Below are 25,564 nucleotides of genomic sequence, written 5' to 3' on the forward strand. Positions count from 1 at the left end.
TAAGGCAGGGGGACACACTTCCGTGTCCTCTATTGTTTTAATTATTTACCTTATTGATTTTTTAACAAAATAAAAATGAAATTCTTTTATGAAATTAAAAAAAAAACGGAAAAAGGGAAAGAGAAAACAAAATAATTTCAAATTAAAGTGAAGCTAGTTATAATAAAGTACGATAAAAATTAGTAGCTTAGTAACTTTTAGTGAACTAAATGTGGTGTTTAATTAAGTCAAAACATTGATGATGAATTTCATCTCGATTTTTTACGTGATTTTATTCTATTTTTGGAATGTTTTTCTGTCAGCGGACGCTACCGCTATGCTCAAACCCTCACATAGAGGAACCATGTGGACACGTACAAATTATAATTCGGCGGGATATAATTATATGGGAATTAACTGTGGAGGAATAGGTGTAAGTAACAGTGTTTTTTATAGTTATTTTTATTGAAACAAATTGTAAAAAATACATATAAATCATATAGTATATTCGTTCGTGGAAATGGCGATATTCTTTTAAGTTCTAATTGGGGAAATGGCAAAAAAAGACTTTGTAAGACAAATATAAACTGTGGCAGAATAAGGGTAAGGAATATAGACTATGAGGAATATAGATATGTAATACATTCAAATGTAATTTTATAAAATAAACGATAGAATAGGCATGAATCATATAAGATGTCCAAATAAATAGCAATAGAAAAGAATTATTTTTAACATTAAAAATAGGTAAAAGTTGTTAAACATATTCATTTACATATTCTGCAAACACTAATCAGAAACAAAAATATTCTAGAATGAGCAATAGGCGTGATTTATAAAAGGTGCTCCCCTCGAGTAGAAATAAGGACAAATAATTTATAAATTATATCCAAAAAAAACTTAATGGGTACTTCTGCAAAGAAATTTTCGTTCGATGTTGTTAAAATACATAAACTAGATTATCATATATTAAAATGAATATATTCATGACTATGATAATATTGCATTATATTGTCCGCTCACCTATATTTATTTTTTATCTAAAATAGACCAAAAAACCCGAAAAATAATTATCTAACAATGTTATTTATATCAGAACATATATGTACCATAACTCAAACAAGAAAAATAAAAAGAACGTTCCCCGAAATCAACATATTATCTTTATCACCGGTTTATTCCTTTCGATTTATTTCTCTAGTTTTCAGTTCATCAGCTTTTGGTCTAACGATATCTTTAAAACTATCATCGCATTTTTTCGAAATCCTACCTTCATCGTGAATTAAATACTTGCCGCTGTTAAGTACTTTCAGTACTTTGAAGTATAAGCAAAATTTAAAAAAAATTTAGGAGTCTGATGCGAAGTGGTCATCAAACAATTATAGCAATTATATGCACCGTATAACCACGTGACCAACTTGTCACTTTTTTGTTTGCTTTGGCAGTAAACATTGTGACATACGGCCGTAAAACATTCATATCAACTGTCTATTTTTCTGATTTGCTATTAATTCTCGTTTTGTAATGAAATAGTCCGTTCAGATATACATAAATGACTAAATATAGCATCAGTCAAAATATAATTTGTAGTTACCCAGTTACAAACCATGTCAGAAAGATAAATCGGGTCAGATCTGACGTGCAAAAAAAAGTTAAAAACAACGTGTGGCATGTTAATTGCTCCTAAACCTTATTTCTTTAATTCTTGAAAGCCACATTGTTTTGTACTCCATGTCCCCAGATTGGATATCCAATTTTTCATTCTATAACTTTACAAGTTTATAACCCAATTTATGTTTCTGTTCTTGGCTTGTTGAAATTTCAGACAAGTTGAGTTGAAATGTAAGATTCTTTTTAAAGGTGGTTGTTTTAAGACAGGTTTTCGGGTATTTATAATAATACTTCCCTTTGTATCTGAACGAAATTTCTCAAAAACACGTGTCAGTTTAACAAAATTGTCTGTACGGAATAAAGTGAAGGGCGGAGGAGAAGAATATGTCAAAATGAGTCGAACGGATGAGTATTTCTAAAATTAATAAATGCGTACAATTCTATATTAAATGTGTTTTTTTTTTTTTTTTTGTCTTTTTAAATGTATATTTTTCTGACTCACATAGACGGAGCATTTAACTGACTGACAAAACATAATAAAATGTTCAGTACTTACTTTCCATAATGTGTTTTAATGTTTTTAATGTTTTTATATATGTTTCACATAATTTGATTTCCCCTCTTTTCTCTGATCGCAAGTGCGTGCATTATACATATGAATCAATGTAATGTAAATTTCACGTAACAAATAATGTCATGTCATGTGCAATGTGTAGATCTTGCAACAGATATTGTTACGTTATGCACAAGAATGTTGCTTAATTTATGATGTCATGAAACGTAAAATGTCTCAAAACAAAACGTTTTACAAAACAATTTAAATCATAATGCATACAATATCAAAATGTCACATAAATTTTATGTCACGAAACGCACAACAGCACGTGCCATACAATTTCAAGAACTAAATTTACTCACTATACAATAGTCACGCATATACAATGTCACATTCAGCAGAATGTCACGACAAGCACAATTACACGTAACATACAATTTTAAGTGACATTTGTCACACACACATACAATGTCACAGACAATTTCGTGTCACGAAAAGCACAATTACACGTAAAAACCAATGTCATGAACTAAACGTTATCTTGTTATACTTGTCACGCACATAGAATGTAACAGACAATGTTGTGTCATGAAACACACATTATCACGTGACATACAATATCAACAACCAAAGCATTATCTCGTTACATTTGTCATGCACGTACAGTGTCACGTGATATACATTGCCATGTATTATACACTATGGAACATATAAATGGCATAATGGGTTTAAGGTAAAAAAGAGAAATGACAGTATGACTTCACAGAAAATAATCCTGTAACACAATATTTCATGGTTTTATTTCATAATTATGATGCTCAAATTAAGATTTGTCAATATTGTAAGTTCCAATAAGCATTATTTATATAGATATTACCCAATTTAACATTTCATGTAAATAAAGGGAGGTAATTAGAAATTTATTTTCTATAAATTCTAAGTCAAATTTTCCTATAAGAAATGAATGCATGTACATGTAATTTATTGATTAAATATAATGTGCACAAATATTTGCAGTACACATTTTACATATTCTTTGATGTTTGAAAATTGTTTTATTTGCATAATTATATACATGTATAATTTCTTGCAAGTGTGGTAAAGACACAGTAACAATATCAATCACAAAACATACAGGATCTTTAAAGGCCCATTTACGCTCAAAAGTGCTATTTCTTTAAGTTCTCAACAACCCTTTATTTTTGGTGTCCTGTTCCACGAATGTTATTTGTTAATCATTAGTAGTTTATATTAAAGTCAAAATACCACCTTATTTAAATTTTACTACTTTTATCACAAATTATTTCATATTCAGTAAAATCTTGTTCAAGTGATAAGCAAAGCACATGATCTAAATCCATTATAACAACATTCCGTGCCTTTCAATAATAAATGTGAGGCTACATATGAGCCACGTCATGACAAAACCAACATAGTGGGTTTGCGACCAGCATGGATCCAGACAAATCCGCGCAGTCTGATCAGGATCCATACTGTTCGCTGTCAGTTTCTCCACTTGTAATAGAGTTGGTTAGCGAACAGCATGGATCCTGACCAGACTGCGCGGATGCGCAGGCTGGTCTGGATCCATGCTGGTCGCAAACGCATTATGTTGGTTTTGTCATGACGCGGCTCATATATATTTCTATGAGACGCCGTCTCGCAGACGACTGTTAACTATGACATTCAGGCGGAAATTGCTTATCAAAGACTGGGACACAAGTCATCGTAAAAGCCAAGATTTCTCATAAATGTATAACCAATTTAATGCCGTTTTCGTGAAATTAATAATTAATTAATAAGTTACAGTCAAACAAACAGTGACAAAAGGCGGACAGAAATATAATTAATTGTAAATAATTTCTTAAAATTTTGCTAAAGTCATGGGAATACTTTCCTAATATCAACTCTTGTTTGCTCATTAACTTCATGTGGTAATTTTCTGTCAAGACTTTTTTCTTTCTTGAAAATATTTTATTATCAACTTTATATTACAATTCATGAATTGTTCACTGCTTGTTTAGTATTCAACTTTGTTGTGGCGTTGTGAATTCAGTGCAAAAATGCATGCTTTATGGGCAGTAAAAACTATTCTTTATGTCGTCTGATGCACGCGCTCTGTATTAAATGACGCTTACCAACTTCCGGTTCAATGTTGAAACCTCACAAATGCAGCGTTGATTTTAAACACCTTAATGAATAAAAACCCTTTATATTTTGATAGATGCCCTTTTAATTTTTATAGGTAATCTTATGTTTTAGGAAAACTGATTGTTTTTTTTTTTCTCTCTCTTTTTGTTCGTTGTTGTAATTGCTATTGTTTGATATCTGCAATTAAGAGACTATTCACCTTTAGGAAATTCCGCGAATGCCTGTTTTGCCATCAAACGATCGAAATAATATTTTTATTAAATAAAGTTGATAATAAGTTAGATGTATATATAATTATAATAACATTAAAAGTTGTAATTGTTCCTTATGCAGTTTTGAAATAAAAAGATAACATTTAAGAAATAACTACGAACTCCATAAGTTCAGAAATTTAAGGCACATTACGTCTCAGAAATATATATTTGAGCCGCGTCACGACAAAAGCAACATAATGGGTTTGCGACCAGCATGGATCCAGACCAGCTTGCGCATCCGCGCAGTCTGATCAGGATCCATGTTGTTCGCTATCAGTTTCTCTACTTGTAATAGAGTTGGTAAGCGAACAGCATGGATTCTGATCAGACAGCGAGGAGGCGCAGGCTGGTCTGGATCCATGCTGGTCGCAAACGCACTATGTTGGTTTTTGTCATGACGCGGCTCAATTGTTGATTTAGATCATGTAAGATGTTTAACAACTAAATGTGCAGTAATAATGTGTCGTCAAGGTAGCCAAATGTAAACAAAGTAGTAATTTGACTCCCATACAAAACACTTATTTACTAAAATTATATCAATTGTCAACAGAGCAAATGAAGCAAGATAGTTCATCTATATAGCAAATGAGTATTATTTTTTGAAACTGTAGCAAGATACCAAAAAATAGAACGTTTTTTGAAAAATAAGAATGGTAGCATTTCTGATCCATAATGGGCCTTTAAAAAAATAATATTAATGTATGTATTTCGTTAACTGAAAGTGACCGATTTTTTACTAAAAATTTGTTATTCAGGGTATATTATGAACTATGCATTTAGATCATTCGTATAAATTAAGTCATGATTAAACTTGAACTTATCTATCTGATACCATAATTATACATATCTATAAAAAATGTTATGACGGATAATTAATTTTTTCTATTTATAGTCACTATAAATTCGTTTGACAGTTCATATGTATTTTATTCTAATATTTATCATCTACTTATATTTCCGGTAAAAAAACAGATTTGCCGAAATAGCGTAACGTAAATTACTTTTCTACGTTGCATAAATCACAGTAACTTCTATATATTGTACGTTTTTGCAGTGGTAACGTAGGGTCAGTGATAATTTATACAGACAGGCCGACAATAGGCCCATGATTGTCATATGCACTTGTCACAATGTGTCAAGTTCTACATGTATCATATTAAAACCTGTATGTTTTTTTTCTACTTTACCTTCTTGTCTACATATATATACACACTCATTAACAGCACAAAAACACCGATGTTTTAACAAGTTTTTAACAGATGGTAATTTTGCGGTTTATTTTTTTTTCCGATCTTTTTATGAAAATTACTAACGAAGAAAAAACGTAATTTTAAATAATTCGTTTTTACACCAATCATATACCATTTCTTTAAAAAGAATAACCATCGAAGCTGCCTTTATAACAAACATTTTCTCCGAGTTTATATGAATTAAAACTTCCTATGATACAAGATATTGTAAAGCACAAGAAACGGTCATCGAGGTAAAAAATAAGTTTAACGCGCAATTTGTAAAAAGACGTCACCTATTGACTTTTCGTAGGCTTAGTGACATCATGGCATTTTGAGCGCGTGTGATTCATAAGCATAAGTAACTTTTGAATTACATGGATAAAGTCGATGCAATGTGTTTAAAGGGCATGAAATTATATCTTATGGAATATTCTATTTTTTCTTTTTTTTTTTCAGCAGTGAAATTATGTTATTTCCACAATCTTACAGTCGATTCCCGAACAAAAACTGTAACATAAAATGTCTGTGATTTAACACACATGAATATTGTAAACAGAATAAAATGATTCAGACCAAAATCTTTTTCGGCTTTTTCAGTAGGGTTTTATCCATTTAGCAATGCGTTCGTGTATGGGCTACTCGCTTTTTATTAACTAATTTTAATGTACTTTTGTTTAGATAATTTTTCATGAAAGTAATAATTTTTGCAGCAGATGTACAAATTTAAACATTTTAAAATAATTGATTGTTTTATCATGCACGTATTATATTAAGAATATTAAACATATTAAGGACCATTTCTTAGATTTTAATCAAATGAGCACACTTTGCCTTTTTAATTCCTCTATACATGTTGCATCAATGTACTGAGATATGTGCAGTTTATTAGTTCCCTTGCGAATAAAATATGGAGAGAAAAAATCTGCCACCAAAGAAATAGTTCAGTGTTGAAATAGTACAGTGTTAATTATGTGACTGTGATTTTCCGAAATTCTACCAACACACCGACTATTAAAACTTTAAATAATAAAAGAAATCGTCTAATAAACGACTATATTTTATCATATTTAAAAAAAACTTAATTCATAAGATATGCGGCGGTTCACATTTTAATGCCAAAATTATTACAACAATTGAACTCATTGTTACCTAGTAACGCTCGTGGAATTCTAACATCTTGACATATCATGCATTTCCTTTTATTATAAAAGTATCAAAAATGTTATAATAAGCAATTTTAGTTTTTATAAATAAGAGGCATTGTTGTTCAAAGTTTTTAAACCAACATTATTATAATATCTTAAAGTGTTCTGCGTTTTAAGACACACTTTTGAGAAGAAAAAACAATATTTTCTGGCGTGTATTTGTTTTAAAAATTCATAATAACATTATGAAATTTACGGACGCCACCTTGTGTGGAAAATTAATTATTTGGTAATGTTTTGTAGACGTTCGTGCATTAAGAAATTCTATAATTGTACTATATTAACATACTAACTGGCAAAAGGTGTTGAAATGCAGTCTTATATAAATGAGCCGTGTCACGACAAAACCAACATAATGGGTTTGCGACCAGCATGGATCCAGACTAGCCTGCGCATCCGCGCAGTCTGATCAGGATCCATGCTGTTCGCTTACAAACCCTATAACAAGTAGAGAAACTGATAGCGAACAGCATGGATCCTGATCAGACTGCGCGGAGGCGCAGGCTGGTCTGGATCCATGCTGGTCGCAAACGCATTACATTGGTTTTGTCGTGACACGGCTCAAATTTGCATGCCGCAAACATCCCATTTTGACTTTGTCTTCGGTGTGAATTATGATATAGAAAAAATTGTTGTTAATTTGTAAGTTGACATGCTAGATGTTTAAAAGCTCGGAATTTTGGCAATATTTCTGCATTTCTTTACCTCAAGTTGATATTTCGGTTGCTCGTGTAATCCTCCGCTTAAAAAGTAAAAAAGTAAAACCTAAACTTAGGTAATTTTTCAGTTTTGTGAATAATAATTTGATAAGAAAACAACGTTTCAAGGTGACCTGTCCCACGTGACTGTATTGTTACAGTTGCCGTATGTTTCGGAACGACTTTGAGTATGGTCTCATTACAGGAGGTTTGTACTTCATATAATATTATCAAGCTTTCACAGAAATTTGGCGGGAAAATCCCGACACAAGTAGCCGATAGCTGCAATCCCAAGAAATAGCTACAGTATTGTTGTCTCGCGAAATAGAGGGAACACCAAATGAATCAAGAGTCACGTGGGGTCTTCGCCATCAATTAAACCGAATTGTCGCCATAATAAATTCTTTGTTTTTGTGCACGAATTTATAGGTGAAAAACATATTAAAATCTCTGTTTAGATACTGTCAAAATATTTTGACACAGTCATAAAACAATCTATATTGTCAATGTAACATCATTCTGTTGCCCTAGATTGACAGGTTTGCACATTAAAATGCTTGTTTGCATAATGCATTGCAGCAGTCAATCAATTTCAACGCATATGTAATTGAATATTAAGCAAGAAAGGTATCTATTATGTTCGCCTAATGTGCATTGACTGCATTCTTTTCTTCATTGTTTAAATCATTTTCTTTTCATAACAATTGATATATTTGTAACAGCGTGTCCTGATATAGGGCATTTTTCCTTTGCAAATGGTTTACTCGATTGAAAAACGTATTGTGCTTGGAACTAATTCTTGGTTTTACAAAAGGTTACACATTGACTAATTAACGGAACCATCTTTTGCTTTCGTTGCATTTTTTGGCTATTGGTATAGTGATTTAGTATTTTGTCTGAATTCTGATCTTGTATGGAAGTCAAAATATTGTGTTTACATTTTGCTCTCTTTATGACAACTAAGTTTACATTCAGCAATATTTTTCTTCAGGTAATAAACATCTAAAATGCTCATTCATCATTATTTAAATGTTATAAAACTCATATTTTCCCTTTTTAAGAAGGAAATCAATATTTGTTTATGAAACATAATGTGCCGCTTTAAGCTGATATGTTGGTTATTGATTTTTTTTTAATTCTAGGCATAAAATAAACAAAGTCATGTTAAGGGGCCAAACATTTATTAAATGTTATAAAATTGTTTCAAGTAATGTTCCGGATCTCTTCCAGAATAGTTAACTACGTGTGAAGTTATATACCCGTGTTTTTTGGGTTTTTTTTTTTTTTTTTTTTTTTTTTTTTTTTTTTTTTTTATTGTTTGTTTGTTTTTTTTTTTTTTTGTTTGTTTGTTTTTTTGTTTTTTTTCAAAACCTTTTCAAGAAAAGTATCTACCTTTCATATAAATTATTTGCCACACTTTTTCATAGAACCGTAACGTCCTGAAGGATTTGAAAGAATGACTTAAAATGATGATTTTTCTATTTTTTATTAAAGGCACATTATGTCTCAAAAATAAATGATTTTTTTTTCAATTGAAAAGGAAAAACATGAGTTATATAACATTGGAATGATAGTATTAGTCTCTTAGAGCATGTTTCATGCTTATCACCTAAGAATTTAGTAGCACTGAATGGGAAACTATTTATAAAATAAAAAGTAATAAAACGTAAACAAAATAGTATTTTGACTTCCATACAAAATTACAAAATACTTAATCACTGTAATAGTACTAATTGCCTATAAGCAACAGAAGTAAAAGATAGTTTGGGTTATTGGGTTATTGGCTAATGAGTAACTTTTTTGCAAATTATTAAAGCACACTGCTTTTGTGAAAGATAAAAACCAAGGAATTTATTGGGCATAATATGCCTTTAAGCAAGTACTAGAATGTTTTTTCTATATCTTGCGTGTGACTTTGATTAACAGTTTAAAAAAATTAGCCATATTTACGGTTCATTCTTTAAGTTACAAACAATGACAAGTCTTAATTAAAAATCTTAGTATAAAACAATAAATTTAAGAAGGCATTTGGAACAAAACATCATTTTGTTATTGAAAATGACGTTTAATGGCTCGTAACTGTTTAATTTATTGACGTAGCCATGAAAATTCACAAATACAACCTTTTAAATATCGTTGTCGACTGCGTTTTTACAAACAAGCTTTTTGTCAAAACCTGGCTTTGTTTGACTAAGTTGTAAAACATGTCCTTATTAATCAAATAAATTCATATCTTTAGCTACTTCTGACAATTACTTGACATTAATTGAATACTCAAAATTACTTAACATTTAACTGTTTTAAAATTACAGCCGAAGCCGGGAACAAACTTGGTTGTTTTGAGACACATTCATAATGAGTTTCGTTGTAAACCAGTATTACGCTGCCTGCAGCATATTCTTCATTCTGTGTGCTCATTGTAGCCATTTTTATTCCCGTATTATTTATTTTGTTTTTAAATTTTGTTTTTTTCATAAAGCCGTCATTTGGCTGAAGATAGATCTATGTTTTTCCGTTTTCACTGTAAGCTTTTTCTATCATCCTAAAATCGCAAGACTGTTCTATGTGCCGGGTGAACTTTTCATAACTATCATATATTTGAATATTCATAAGGCATAGAATCCAGCTTTTACAATTTAGGTGTTCATTAAGGAGGATTATTCTCACTACAGAGTTTGAGCAGTATCTTAAGACACTTGCTGAAATGATCACGAGTAGAAAAATATCGCTCATGTTTTCGCCGATTCTTATATTTTTTATTCATGGTCCATATATCGATGTGAATAGATGAATAAGACGTCTTAAAGCGCATTTCGGCTGAAAATGCGATATTTAGCATTTAAATATTCAAGCCTTTTGTCTGGTAAATAGGGCATTTAGTTTGGTGCTCCACCTTTTTAAGTATCACTTTTTAAGTATCACTTGACGTTCCTAGAGATTTCTGCACAATTGTATGTTATTGACTCTAATGCTTACAAGACAACATGTTACTTATGCCAGAGTGTGTTATATCACGTGAGTGACGTCGGTTTGTTCTAAATCAAATGAACAACGTGAAAAATTGAAATATCACTAAGACAGTAATCACCGTTAGTTCAAAGAACTTCAATAAGTTACAGAGGGTGTTGACATATATTCATCATTAATTAAAACACGCCATCATGCTTTGTATATTGACAACAGTAAGCCGAAAATGTCAATAACTTTGATGTCATCGAATCTTTTTCTTTGTATTCCATTGACGTAACTTTTGTCTGTGATATGTCAAACTGTAATAAAAGGCGGAAAGTAATAACGTATCGAGATAAAGTTTACAGAGTGCGAGCAATATAATGTAATTTATCAACCACAAATATTTTTTTTATTATTTGGTTAACAATTATTCACTTTTACTGTTATTGATAAACACATTTCTATTATAGACCATAAAAGAATGACAGATGTGTTTTATTTTGTTACTGATATAGAGAATATTTTTTCCATCATTTGATACGTTCCACGTACACCGAATCGCTAGTTTGTACATTCGTCCGTCCAATACATTTCCTATATTGAACAATGGATTTTTCAATATTGGAGAATTCAATATATCGTATATTCGAAAAACTAGTGTGTCATGTACTGTCAATGATAAACACCGTTAGCGACAAAAGTATCCGAATGTAATAGATATGTTATTGAATATAGTTCAGGGGAATACGGGTTATATCGGACTCGTTCAAATGTTGTTTTCTATGGTTGAGTACTTTTGTCAAAGATATAGAAGATATTACATTTTTTCGATAAAAAAGGGATTCATTTTCGCTAAGTGGTGTGAATTAATATATTTATCATACCACAAGATGAATTTAGAAGAAAATAGTCCGGCAAGACACAATGAAAATACGGAAAATGTTTTTCACTGCAGTGCAAATTTTTAAAGGAAAATGAAACTTTGCATTTATTTCATCAATATTTCTAAATATTTCATTTATAAATATACAATAAATTCGAGTATTGAACGGTTTAATGTACGATAACCTAATTATAAGTATTATACATTCCAGAAGTTCATTCATCATTAGTCGGCATTTTTCATATCATACCTGTAATAAAAAGATAATTTTATCATGTCAAATGACGTACGGTATCAAATCGTATTAAAAACGGCGATTAGTTTGTCCTTATTCATTTGACTATCAGCATTTCATTGAAAGAGAAATGTTGTGTACAAAAATAGAAATAATTTGTCCATAATATTTCATATAAGATAGAAGTTAGAATATATGACATTCAATTAGGATTGGGTTTTCAAAAACAAAAGTCAGCAAGACATTCAATCAATAACTTTGAAGAAAGCAATAAATATTGACTGAAATCATGTGAAACCTTTTCATAATCAGTCGAATGACTAAAAGCAGTTTTGATCCTGTAACTCAATTTTTTATGGTTTTATATCACAAATATAATGCTCAAATGAAGATTTATCAATATTTTACGTTCCAATAAAGATATTACCGACTTTATATTCCATGTTCATAAAGAGAGGTAATTAGAAATTATTTTTCTATAAAGTGTCAGTCAAATTTTTCAATAAGAAATGAATTTATATATTTTACTGATTACATATAATGTGGAGAAATATTTGTAGTACATATTTTACATATTCCTCGATGTTTGAAAAGAGTTTTAGAAGCATAATTATATACATATATAAAACTTCACTTAAGTGTGGTAACAACACAGGATCTTTAAAATAAAATAAAATAGTAATGACCATGTTAAAAACTTAACTCATTCACATTAATAGACAAAATAAAACGCAAAATATTTATTCGATTATAGAAATATTACTTTGAATCTATTTGAATGATTTTAACACTCATATTTTACCTTTGGAAAAAAAGGCGCAGAAGAAATACAAAATGTAAGAACGCTAAAAAGGAGGCAAAATGCCGTTTACTTGTAAGAATTTACTTAAAAAAAATCTTTCTATCAAACTGAAGCTTAACCACTTTATTTTTTCTAGTTATTCACAAGATACTTCATAGCTTTTAATAAAATTAAAATTGCACCAATTAAATAACTTGTCAACTCGTTTGTCATGGAAAAATTGTTGTTATATTTGCGTCAATAACTTTGATAAAGCAGTGTCAATTCCGAAATGAGAAATAAATTAACTGAGTGCGGGGTTTTTATTTCCTTATACCACGGATTTATATTACATGTAATATAAATCCGTGCATATACGTCACTATAAAAAGTGTAAATTTAAAATGAAGGTATTCGTTAATTAAGATTTTAATTTTTATTTTATCTTTCAAAGTTTATTAAGATATTTTCCATGTGCTTCAAAAAATATTTAGAGTTAGAATTTAGCAAAAACGTTTTTGTCAAGAAATTGTTTAAGAATTATAAAAAGTACTCATGTTCGTATTTTAATAAGGCACCCACATTCGTTTTATAAAAGGAACACAGCTTCGTATTATAAAAGGCACACACCTTCGTATTATAAAAAAGCACACACCTTCATATTATAAAATGCAAACACAATCGTTTTATAAAAAGGCCTATACCTTCGTATTATAAAAAGCACTCACTTTCATGTTATATAAAGGCACACACCTTCGTTATATTAAAAGGCATATACCTTCATATTATAAAAAGGCATACACCTTCGAATTATAAAAAGACACACACCTTCGTGTTATATAAAGGCACACACCTTCATTTTATATAAAGTCATACACCTTCGTTTTATAAAAAGGCATACACCTTCGTATTATAAAAAGGCACACATTTTTATATTATAAAAAGACGCAAACCTTCATATTATAAAAAGACATACCTTCGTGTTTAAATAAGCACACACATTCGTATTATAAAAAGGCACGCACCTTCGTGTTATATAAAGGCACACACGTTCGTATTATAAAAAGGCATACACCTTCATATTATAAAAAAAAGACTCACCCCTTCATATTATAAAAAGATACACCTTCGTATTATAAAAAGGCACACACCTTCATATTATAAAATGGCACACACCTTCATATTATAAAAAGACACACACCTTCATATTATAAAAAGACACACCTTCGTATTATAAAAAGGCACACACCTTCGTATTATAAAAGGCACACACCTTCATATTATCAAAAGGCATACCTTCGTATTATAAAAAGGCATACACCTTCATATTATAAAAAGACACACCTTCGTGTTATAAAAAGGCACACACCTTCGTATTATAAAAAGGCACACATTTTTATATTATAAAAAGGCACACACCTTCATATTATAAAAAGGCACACACTTTTGTGTTATAAAAAGACCCACCTTCGTATTATAAAAAGCACACACCTTCGTGTTATAAAAAGACACACACCTTCATATTATGAAAAAGGACAAACATCTCGTATTATGAAAAAACACACATCTTTGTATTTTTAAAAGGCACACACCTTCGTATTATAAAAAGGCACACACCTACGACGGTGTATGTTCTATAGCTTCTTCCTCCCACGAGAAGTATACAATATGAATGTTATAAAACAATTATATGCAATATTGCTTTAAGGTCAAAGTATTGAACAATAAAACAAAAGCTATGCATACAAAATCTTTAAATACCACTCTTAATATGACCACGAGTCATATAGTAAGATTGTATTACTATTTATCATTATTTATTTCAAAAGTCAAAACGTTAGAATTAATGTGATTCGCGGATGAAAAGCGGGGAGATTTGTCACTAAAGTGAGGCGAGTCGTTATGAACCGAATCGTCAGTGGGGCGAGTCGTTATGAGCCGAATCATCAGTGGGGCGAATCGTTATAATACCGAATAAAATATCATACAATTTAATGTGGGGGTGAATCGCACTAAAATAACAATAACAATAATATTCGCATATTTACTATTGTGCTTAAATCTACAATGATAGCATATGTTCAAATACATTTACCCTGCTGAACTTATTATAATCATCATGTCCTGCTTTGAATTTAGACCAGTTCATTGAATTTTGAAACGCGAAAGTTAAATGGTCACCAGTATCGAGCCCTATATGAGAAATAAACATAATATTTCTATGATGTAAAACGGGGCATCATTTTAAGGCAATATTAACACGGACAGGTCATTTATTGATTAAAATCATAATTTTAAAGTTAATGTGTAAGGGGTAAGCATCCGTACATAACACAATAGCACAACAAATTGCTATAGCAGGGCGTGATTTTACGGCCGCAACGTAACTCAAGTTAATTCTTTTGTGAATGATGATTCTCAAACTACTTGCACTTCAAATCTTAAATAAAAGGGCGTGATTTTACGGCCGCAACGTAACTCAATTAAATTCTTTTCTGTGAATCATATTAATACTGTCGGTCCTCAAATGATTACAAGTTTTTGTCGTTTTTATTTCATAACGTTTTTTACTATCTAATTATTCTTTTAATTTAGTTCTTACTACTTTATCTAAATGCGAAACATAATATTTCTAAGTTTTTGCATGACAGTAACCTTTTTGGCGGTATAAAATATCCATAAAAGGTGTTTTATATCAAAAGAAATTCCTCCTAAAACAAATTTATCAATCTAATTAACCTCTGTCGTGCTGAATCTAATAAGAAATAATGCATTTATAATTGTGTTTATATTGATAGCTTGTCATTTTATGAAATCCATAAATTGAACAAAATTTAATAAAAGCATTATACAAAAAGAATTAAAATCATATGACTGCCATACAAAAAAATGTCCTTAATTAGATAAACCGCATTTAAATTATCCGAATAAATGATAATTAATTTGTATTTGTTGAATAAAAAAGTAATAAAATTTACTATCATGTATTTAGGGCAATCGGCGTTTATGACATTTATATTGCGGCATGAACATGTACATATCAGGTGAATTATGACATACATTATGACACCACTACTGGGAACGAATTGACGTGTCAAAAGATACAAATTATGGACAGTTGATTGAAATATCAGTGAAAACAAAACATTTGTCCATGATATAAATTAAACCGAATAAATTTATCCATAAAATTAGAAACAATAAATACATTGATTCATGATATTAGTGAAACTGAATAAATTTATTCACGAAATTAATAATAACAAAATATATTTTTGATGAAATTAGCGAAAACAATTTATTTCTGACAAGAATACATTTGATCGTGATATTAATGAGTTAAATGAGTTTTTCCAAAATAGTGAAAACTTGTTTAAGTGAAAACTGATATCAGTTGAAACATGTGTACATTATATAAATAAAGACATATATATTTTTCTATGATATTAATGAAAAAATAATAACTTTATCTATGGTATTTGTGAAAATAAATGTATTTGTACCTGATGTCAAATAAAACTAAGACTATGGGAAAATTTAATGATATTTAAATAAGTAATCTTTGCTAAACAGGTTGAGAAAAAATGAGTGCAAACAAATAACATTCGAATAATTAATCTGAAAAATAAGAAGAATATAATAAATATGACTGAATACAAAAGATATTTGATTTGTTATAAGTAAATAATACAGTAAAATAAAGTGAGTTAAACATAAAAAATTAAAAGTAAATTATATTTGATTACGAAATTGATGAACACAATCAGTAAATGAAATATAATATAGAAATGATATGAAAAAAAGACAAAACACAATGTTTTACAATATTTCTTAATGACGAATCAATTATAATTTTTTCTTTCTGTCGCAAAATAAGAAACGAAAAGATAGGGATAAAACGAAAACAAATGGAAAACAAAACGAATTGAAAGGGGAAGAAAAATGGTTATAAAGAACAATCTCTCTTTAATCTGACTTTATGAAAAAAGTAAAAATGGAATACAAAGGAAACGAATAAGGAAACATAACTCTTTTTTATATGACTTTAACCGCTAATAAATTTGTCTTTCTATAACAAAAGAAATCAAACAACAAGTAGCAAAGCAGGAAGAAAGTTTTTATACAATAAAGCAATAATTTGGCGCCTTTAAAAATGCAAACATAAAAAAAAGTTAACAATGAGTTTATTAAAATATTATTTTTTATATGATTTTAATTGTCAATAAATTTAACTTTTTATAACAAAAAGAATTCTCAAACGACATGGGGTGATGTTGTTAGTTTCATTAAACAATAACCTTCAAAATGCCGCCGTTAAAGTGGATTGGTCTACAATGGGCCTATTATTCAGAACTATTTCAAATATTGATAAAAACAATAGAAATGTATCATTTTAATATTTTTATGAAATGTTTATGGAAAACAAAATGTTGATAGATTTCTATATGATGAAAAAATAATATTTTGTTCTAGAACACTTTATTAGCCGCTAAATATTGTCATATCGGATCATGTATCTAATATTTACCAACACCATCCATATACAATTCGTGGCTTGTTTTCACGTATGATACTAAACATTATCAACATAATCATTTATGAAATTACAGATTTTTTTATTATAGATCAATTCACTTTAATGTGCTTATGTTGAACTCATTTTTTTTCTTTACAAAGACAGTCTTTTATCACACTTCGAGAAGGTAGTTAGAATTGTCATAAGGACTTCGATATATTATTACTCCCTGCGGTCTGGAGACCGCAGGGTATTGGTACGCGTTTAACTTTTGAGGCATGGAGGAGCACGTGACCTGTTTTCGGTACATGGAGGAGCATGTGATCTGTAAACCGTACATGATTGGTTAATTGACCTTTTCGAAAACCTAGCTAAATACCGTTTGTCGATACGTTACGGATTTACCTCTAGGGAATTAGTCCGAATTACACCTAATTAAGGACAAAAAACTATTACGTGATATTTCACATTTTCTATAATTATTTTACTGTTTAAGATGGAAAAACATGAATGATGTTTTTGAAAATGATCAATGTATCTTTAAAATCTATCTCAAATTTTACAAACAATAAATTGTTTAACACCGATAAACACTTTCAGAACTAGCAGACGACCTGCTATTCCTATCAGTAGTATTTCGAGTAAAGTTAACGAGTTGCATATCTCACTGTATAAATCGTATGTAAAATGGTCTGATATATGGTAGGTTTAACAGTAAATTTAAATACTTTGGAGTAAAAAGATGTGTTGAAGTTTATACTGTGATGAAGCCAAGATCCAGAGCTTTCTATTGCTGTAATACATTTTAAAATCAGACATGTAATCACAACAAACAAGCGGTTTAAAAACGGCCTATTTTGTATTGCTTTAGCATAGGCGACCAACTCATATTTTTTCACTCGATATACCTCGGTTATTTACGTAGATCATATTGAAAGTGTGTATGGGTTTATACTGAAAATCTACAAAATTAAAATATTCGTAGTGGCATCTGCCATAATGAATAGAGATATTTTCTGCGTAAACTTGTGTGTTTACTTTATTATTTGTTTGCTCGGAATTATTCATATAATGGTAGGCCTATTTAATCATTTCCTTAAAAGGAGATAGTTCGAACCTTCTCCGGTCTTCAACGGTCACCAGTTCTATATTGATCGATTATTGTCAACTATATTTCTGATACAAACGTTTATTTATTCCCCCCTCCCCAACAAACAATGTTGAAAATAGTTCAATGAAATATCTTTTTATCATTTAAAATGTTCACCGCAGGAAACCATTTTACTTGTTTCATGGTTTGGAGTATTAGCCAAAGATATGCACTGACCGACGTAAAGTGACTTACTTTTGGCTCAAAATTCATATCTTTGGCTAATACTCCGTGGAAATTGCATGGAGGTAAATTATCACCACTTTATGCTTCAGAAGTAACTCTTTAAAGGTATGACTGGTGACATGTCCGGGGTCCGTAATCGACAGCGAAAGCTGCATTTGTGTCCAAAAGGGCGGATGGACCCTCATTAAGTATAAACTACACACATACATTCTCACGCATGATACTAAATAATATCAACATAATTATTTCAGGTATTAAAGACCTTCCATTATATATCAATTCACTTTAAAACATTTACTAAGATCGTAAACAAAATTTTATCTTTATATAATTCTCAAAAGGTAATAAATGTGTTTATATATTAGGACAATAAATCAGGTATTGTTTCTAAAGGTCAAATTTTAACGCGTCATTATTTATAATATCATTAAGATTCAGTGTCAACAGAAGTCAATACATCTTTAATGATTTTCATATAGCTAATAGATGTGCATTTCATTTATCAGAATAGCCTTTCATTTTCATAATAACAAATTAGAATTTAAAATAATGTAAGTTATATTTACTAAGTATAAAATATTATTAAAGTTTAAGACTTTCAATAATATATAATATAAATATACAGTCAACTCCGCCATCTGCCGAATTATAACCGTTATACACGGATATCGTTATATCCGAGAGGCAACTAATTTGAAACCGCGGTAATAGCACCGTTATAAGCGGTGTATCGATATAAGCGTTTCGTTATAAGCGGAGTTTACTGTTAATTGTAGTGTAGCGTTTTACCATTATGTTACGATAAACTTGGTCTTCATGCAACATAACGTCATATTAGCATATTTTTTCTCATAAAGAACACAAATTGTGTTAAGTGTATGTAATGTTATTACTTTATATACTTACCTTGCATTTATAATGTATTATAACTTACCTTAGCTAGATTCGGACATGTTCTGTATATCAATAAGGCCTCAAGGTAAATGACAGATTTTGTCAGACAGTGTATAATTAATAATTAATACTCACGTGTTTTTGTCGTTTTAGAAAAATTGCTTTTTAACCACAATTTTCTTCACTGATATACGACCAAGTTTCGTCTTGGTATTTAGAAATCAAAATAACAAATATGCTCCTACATTGCAATCATATATATTAACCTTTGGTCTGCAGGCGGCAACAGATCTTAGTCATTTCTTATTTGAAATTTTGTCAAAAATGATAAATGGTTTTGTCCCGATTTTAAGATGGTTAAATCTATTAAAGATTTTTTACGTGGTAAGGGTGGACAAAATGGAATAATGTAATAAATTCGCACTGTACTTATTGCAATGGAGAAGAAGAGTTATAATTTCTAAAACCTTTCTACAAGAATGAAATCTGACAAACACATCATATGTTCATTTAGATTTTTAACATATAACTTAATGCATGTACAGACATTTCTTGAATTGGTACATTCTTTTTATAAAAGCCTTTTGTGGCAACACTGTTAAAGTCATTGACAGATTCAAATAAACTTGATAACAACTCTTTTTATTTTATTACCGTATTGGCATTCAAAATTCACCTTATCTTTTTGTTAATTGCAATTGTTTATGAAATGCCCCCCACCAATTATGCCTTCCTCTGTCCACACCGTCTTATGCCCCAATTCTGGTCAGTGCCATACTTGATGCCTCTCAGGCTGTCTTACGTAATTTGCTGTTGTCCGACTTTGCTCTTTGGACGTTTCTCTCTCTTATTTGTCTTTTGTATTAATATTATATATTTCACTGTTTCAGAGAATGAAACAAAACAATGGAAAATGCGGATTGTGCGGAGATCCATTTAACGGACCACGAAAACATGAATCTGGCGGGAAATATGCCACTGGCGCCATTGCTGACGTCATAGACAAAGGTCAAAGGAATATATATGTTAAAATTTTACTAAATTCTGACCAAGGTGGATATTTTGAGTTTCATCTTTGTGTTACAAATGGAACTGCTGAGACGAAGGCATGTTTTGATAAACATTTGTTAAAGATAAGTGAAGGTCGAACCCAAGGTGACCAATTCGCATATTACGTGGACCGTGCTGGAATTATTCCGTTAACTGTAGAGGTACCCGACGGGGTTTATTGCGACAGGTGCGTGTTGCAGTGGAAATATGTTACAGGTAAACCTTAACAACATTTATAAATAGAAACAATTTAACATTTTTGTCTGTGTAATGACAGTTGTATAATAGTTTTGTGTTCCTTTTCAACAACAATTTTCTACTTGTATTCTTATGTTCGTGTTAATTTGGTGTAAAATACAGGGAAAAACATTTAAGTTGAAGAAACGACAAAACAATTGTACAACCTCTGACTGTGCTAATTAGGTGTAATAGAAAAAAAAGAATAAGAGAATAAAAATCACTTCAGTTTCAGGATAGGACGAAAAAAAAAGTATACTGCATTCTCTGCTGAACATCACCCTTTGTTCTTGAAGGGGCTGTTGGTCTAAATCTAGGACTTTGGGAAGAATCAATATTCTTGTTGTAAAGAGATAATTTCACTTGAAACTTTATCAATAAATATGGCTTTGGCTTTTTAGAAAATGTGTGCTTCGAAGAAAAGAGTATGTCTTTCACTTGTTAGAAATTACACTAGGGGCGCAAAGCAGCTTGAATGAAATCAGGGCACTACAAAATACATACAAAATAAGACAGTGCATCACTTGAAAATCATCAAAGCAATTTATTGGTCATGGAATGTAAACGATTATTTTTACAGAAGTAAATCATCTTCAAAACGAACGTTATACAATCTGCCCCAGATATGGTTTTATTTTTTATTTGTTGGTGTCCTTTTGGTGTTTCCTTGAGAAATACTTATTAGCCTTTCTTTTGCTTCTGTTGACTCCTGATAATTAGTACAATTTAAGTATGGAAGTCCAAGTACTACTTTGTTTAGATTTTACTAGATTACAGTATTACAGTAAGAAAAATGCACGTTTAGGTAAAAAAAAACCGAACTGTTGACATCGCTAATTTAAAGCGTTATACAGTATTTAAAACTATGTCTTATTGCTTATTGGAACCAATCACGAGCCCGCTTATTTCGAACTTACAAGTGCATGATTGTGCAAAGTCCAGTGAAGAAACAAGGCCGACACCCTTGTCAGTGATCGTACCCAACGAACATTTGATTAAGAAGCATATACCCGAACTATCAGGCAAACACTTCAAAGATTATTTACTACACATATTTTTTCATTTAACAGTTAACACTTGCAAGTAAAATACAATTTGAGAACACTAATCTCGAAAAACAACAAAAACAGGAACAGAAATAGATAGCCAACTACAAATAACCTCAAAACACAAAGTCTGATCCAATTGAAGAAGAAAAGCGTACATAATTACATAGACAAAAACAACAACAGAAAAACGATATGAAAGAAAAATGATTCATTTAGACATAATTGAAAGAGAAAAAAAATGGTCCGACAATGTATTATGTCTCAAAGAAAACAAAAAACTAAATAGTTACTCGACGACTGACCCTTATAAATGCCAACAAATCGCTTGTCAAACTACAAAGAGCATACAATTTTGTAATTTTTGCAACAGTCAAGTGTTAACATGAAACGACAAGTGTTAATGAGCAATGTCGTGTCGTAAATCAATTGAGTAGTGTATTCAGGTTACGAAAGTACGAAAGACCTGTTGTGACATTTCAACTTTAAGAATTCATGATTTCAATTTCACGAACTCATGATTTCAACTTCATGAATTCAAGATTTCATGTTCATGAATTCACAATTTTTTGTTCATGATTTCAATGTTACGAAATACCGATTTCATCTTTATGATTTCAATTTTAGTTTTTCATTTCATTAATTTTATAACTCATTTTAAATATTTTGATTTTGACATCCCTTAAACTTCACATGGCCTGTTCCGAATTCAAAGCAGGGCAAATCCATGTCATAATTTCAATAGATTAAGTGTTAAATAGTGTTAAATCGTAATCAAAGGCCTAACGAGCGAAACATTTTCATTCCTGTGTGGGGTATCGTTTTTCTCTTACTGTCACGTGTGAAGCCCTGTGATGCCATAAAGTCTATACTAGTGATCGATAATTAACGAACATATTGACCGACTGTAATGAGTATTATTGTTTCTTTATATCCTTTTGCAGAGACTGCACCGTTGACCTAAATATTTTCCCGCCTTTATTGCTCAACGTAATGAAAAGCTTACTCTAGTTTAAAGCTTTTCAACTGCTATATCAATTACTTGACATTCATAGTTTTTTTCATCAAGTGTCTAATGTTAAACATATCCAATTGAGCTTTGCAGTAAAACATAAAACATTTTTAAACTTTAAAAATTTTAAAACACATAAAAACATTGTGTGATTCCTTAGTAAATGCATTCAACGCAATGTTGAGATAGTTCTCTGCATTTAACATTTACTTCAAATTCCCTTGTTCAATATACATGTATGTGATATTGCAAATCATAAATTGAATGGCAATTGTGCCACGCTGTCAATATCAAAGCAATAAAAACCAATTTACGATTTCTTATACTTTATACAAATGTATTTCTTTTCTACTTAATGTTTAAAAACAATTGGTAATGAGATCATTACGTATTGAAATACTTACGATTAAATCACGTCGACAATTACATAATGTCATAGCGTTTAAAATAAAGCGTTTTAAAAAAAAGTTTAATAAAGCGTTTAAAAAAAATGTGGGAAAACAATGTGCTTTATGAAATTGCATTAAGTATAAAAATATTAACGATAACATAACGCTTACATTTTCATAACGTATACATAGCACATTATCTCTCAGATTCGAATAAAATGTCCTTTCTTAAGGAACAGCAAACATAAATTTCATAACGTGTAAATAATTGTTTAAGAGCATGTTAGATACTTATCATCTAATGAAAGTAGCGATTGGCTTGTAATTATTTGTCATAAAAGAAGCAAAAAGTAAACAAAGTAGTATTTTGACTTCCATATAAAATACTAGCTATAGATCACTATAACATTACTCTTATTGCAAAAAAAGCAATAAAAGCAAGATATGTTTCATATGATGAGTCACTTTTTGGAAACTTAAATAGAGCACCAAAGACTAAAAAGAAAAACTTTGAGAATTAACTTTAAATCATTTCCATGGCATAATTGGCTTTTAAAAACAATAAACAAAAACATTTTGCTTAATATTAACATATAGATATAGTTACGTTAACATTACGCTGATGATTGTATTATGTATAGATATAACGTTTTGAACAGGATATATATATACAAAAAAATACATTGGTCACAACACTTGGTATGAAAGTGGGGAAATAAATATGAAATAAAAATGATATAAAAGTGTAATAAAATTACAATAAAATCATAATAAACGTGACAAAGTTTGCTGACGTGGATAATGTTCTATTATTATTGTATATATTAGTTTATTTCTTACAAATTACACGCACTGTCATGAATATATTTGTCAGATAGTAACAAATGTCTTAAATTATAACTTACTTGTAAATTGAATAACTTTACATTAAACAGTAAAATATACATTATGACATTGTTTGCCATTTTCCTGTTTTTCTTTATTTTTAAGTTTTTAAAGATCAATAACTATCTAAATGTCATCAACAGCAACTAAACATCGTCTTCACATACAAAGTGAAAAAAATCACTGGACTTTTTTCAATCTGGAAAAAGTCATTTATCATGATACTTAACCCTTTAGATTTGTGGGGGATATCCTTAGCCGAGTGGTTAAGTCTTCAAACAACTTGCCACTCACCACTGTGGGTTAGAATCCCGAAATGGAATTTGTGATTCTTTTACGTGAGGAAGCTAAACAGCTCGCTTAATGAACGTCGGTGGGTTCTACTCAGGTGTCCGTTCGTGTCTGTAATCAATAATGCACGGAATGGCATCTGAGGTTTTCCTCCACCACTAAAGCTGAAAAGTCGCCATATACTGCTTACTGCGATGGTGCGAAGTAAAACCCAACCAAAAAACACAATAGAATCAGTGACTGATGGTTCTTGGACCATAACATATATTTTACTTTTTTAAATAAAGCTATCACTTGAAAGATTCCCTGACACAAATTTCCTCTAAAACAAAGTGTAAGTGATGATAAACGTTGTATGTTTATTAAGTCAACTTAATTGTGAACAAATACAGAAAAAATATAAATCAAATTATTAAACCAAAACTATAAATTATTAAACCAAACATAATTCTTTAAGACTAAAGAATTGATAGGGAATGCGCGACTATCACAACTGATTTGGTTCTACAACACAATCTATTGTATATTGTAAAAATTTCCGAATTATAAAAATTATTAGATCTAATTAGCATTTTGGCATAAAAAAAAACGTTGTTTTAATGATGCAATGTTAAATTCCAATTCTACGAACTTTTTCCAATAAGAATACTGACATGTATAAACTTTCAATGTAAACTCACGAATTATTTAATTGCAATAATATTTTCTTACCTCAGGTAACACATTTGGTCGCGATGAGCATGGTGTTGGTTGTCTCGGCTGCGGTCATCAAGAAACTTACATCAACTGCGCAGATATAACAATAAAAGGATGGGAGATACCCACAACTCCGGTGCCCCCTACCACACCAATACCAACAACTGTGTGGTGGACAACAACTGTCGCGCCGACAACCAGGCCGCCACCTCCTCCGCCAACCACAACAACTCCCACGCCAACAACCCGAGCACCTTCAACCACTGCTGCAAAGGTCGTTCAAATAACGAAAGCGAAGGTGATCACCAAAAATACACAACCCTCAAACAGACAATTTACAAGGCAAAGGTAAAACTATCAACATCAAATCAAAAATAAATTTTATATATTTGTGTTTATTTGTTATAATAAATAGAGCCAGTATCTATCAAATGTTATGTGAGTGAATAACACGTGTTGTTTATATGATAAAACACTTAATTTTTTTAAACATACTCAATACACAGTATATTAAGTAATATAGAATCAACAGCAATACAATTTTATAAAACAAACGATATATATTCTTAAGACTTATACAATTATGCAATATTAAACAAATAAAATGCAATTCTGTGAAAATCAAAGAAATTGTCTTATAATGCTGAAATATTTTTTATAAATTTTCGTTAGATG

The 25,564-nt window shown here is 30.3% G+C and overlaps 1 protein-coding gene across 1 annotated transcript in view; it reads left to right on the forward strand.

Annotated features, from left to right (window-relative positions):
• Positions 1-240: 240 nt before the first annotated feature.
• Positions 241-25,564, forward strand: part of LOC132750381 (putative mediator of RNA polymerase II transcription subunit 26) — a gene marked incomplete at its 5' end in the record, with an annotated part of 31,023 nt that continues 5,699 nt past the window's right edge. Inside the window, 3 exon segments of the mRNA XM_060740349.1 lie at positions 241-412; positions 20,174-20,549; positions 24,910-25,237. Of these exon segments, the coding sequence (XP_060596332.1) occupies positions 242-412; positions 20,174-20,549; positions 24,910-25,237 (875 nt within the window).

This window comes from Ruditapes philippinarum, unplaced genomic scaffold (assembly GCF_026571515.1).
Source record: "Ruditapes philippinarum isolate M1 unplaced genomic scaffold, ASM2657151v2 ctg1555_1_1_1_1, whole genome shotgun sequence".
NCBI classification, from domain to species: domain Eukaryota; kingdom Metazoa; phylum Mollusca; class Bivalvia; order Venerida; family Veneridae; genus Ruditapes; species Ruditapes philippinarum.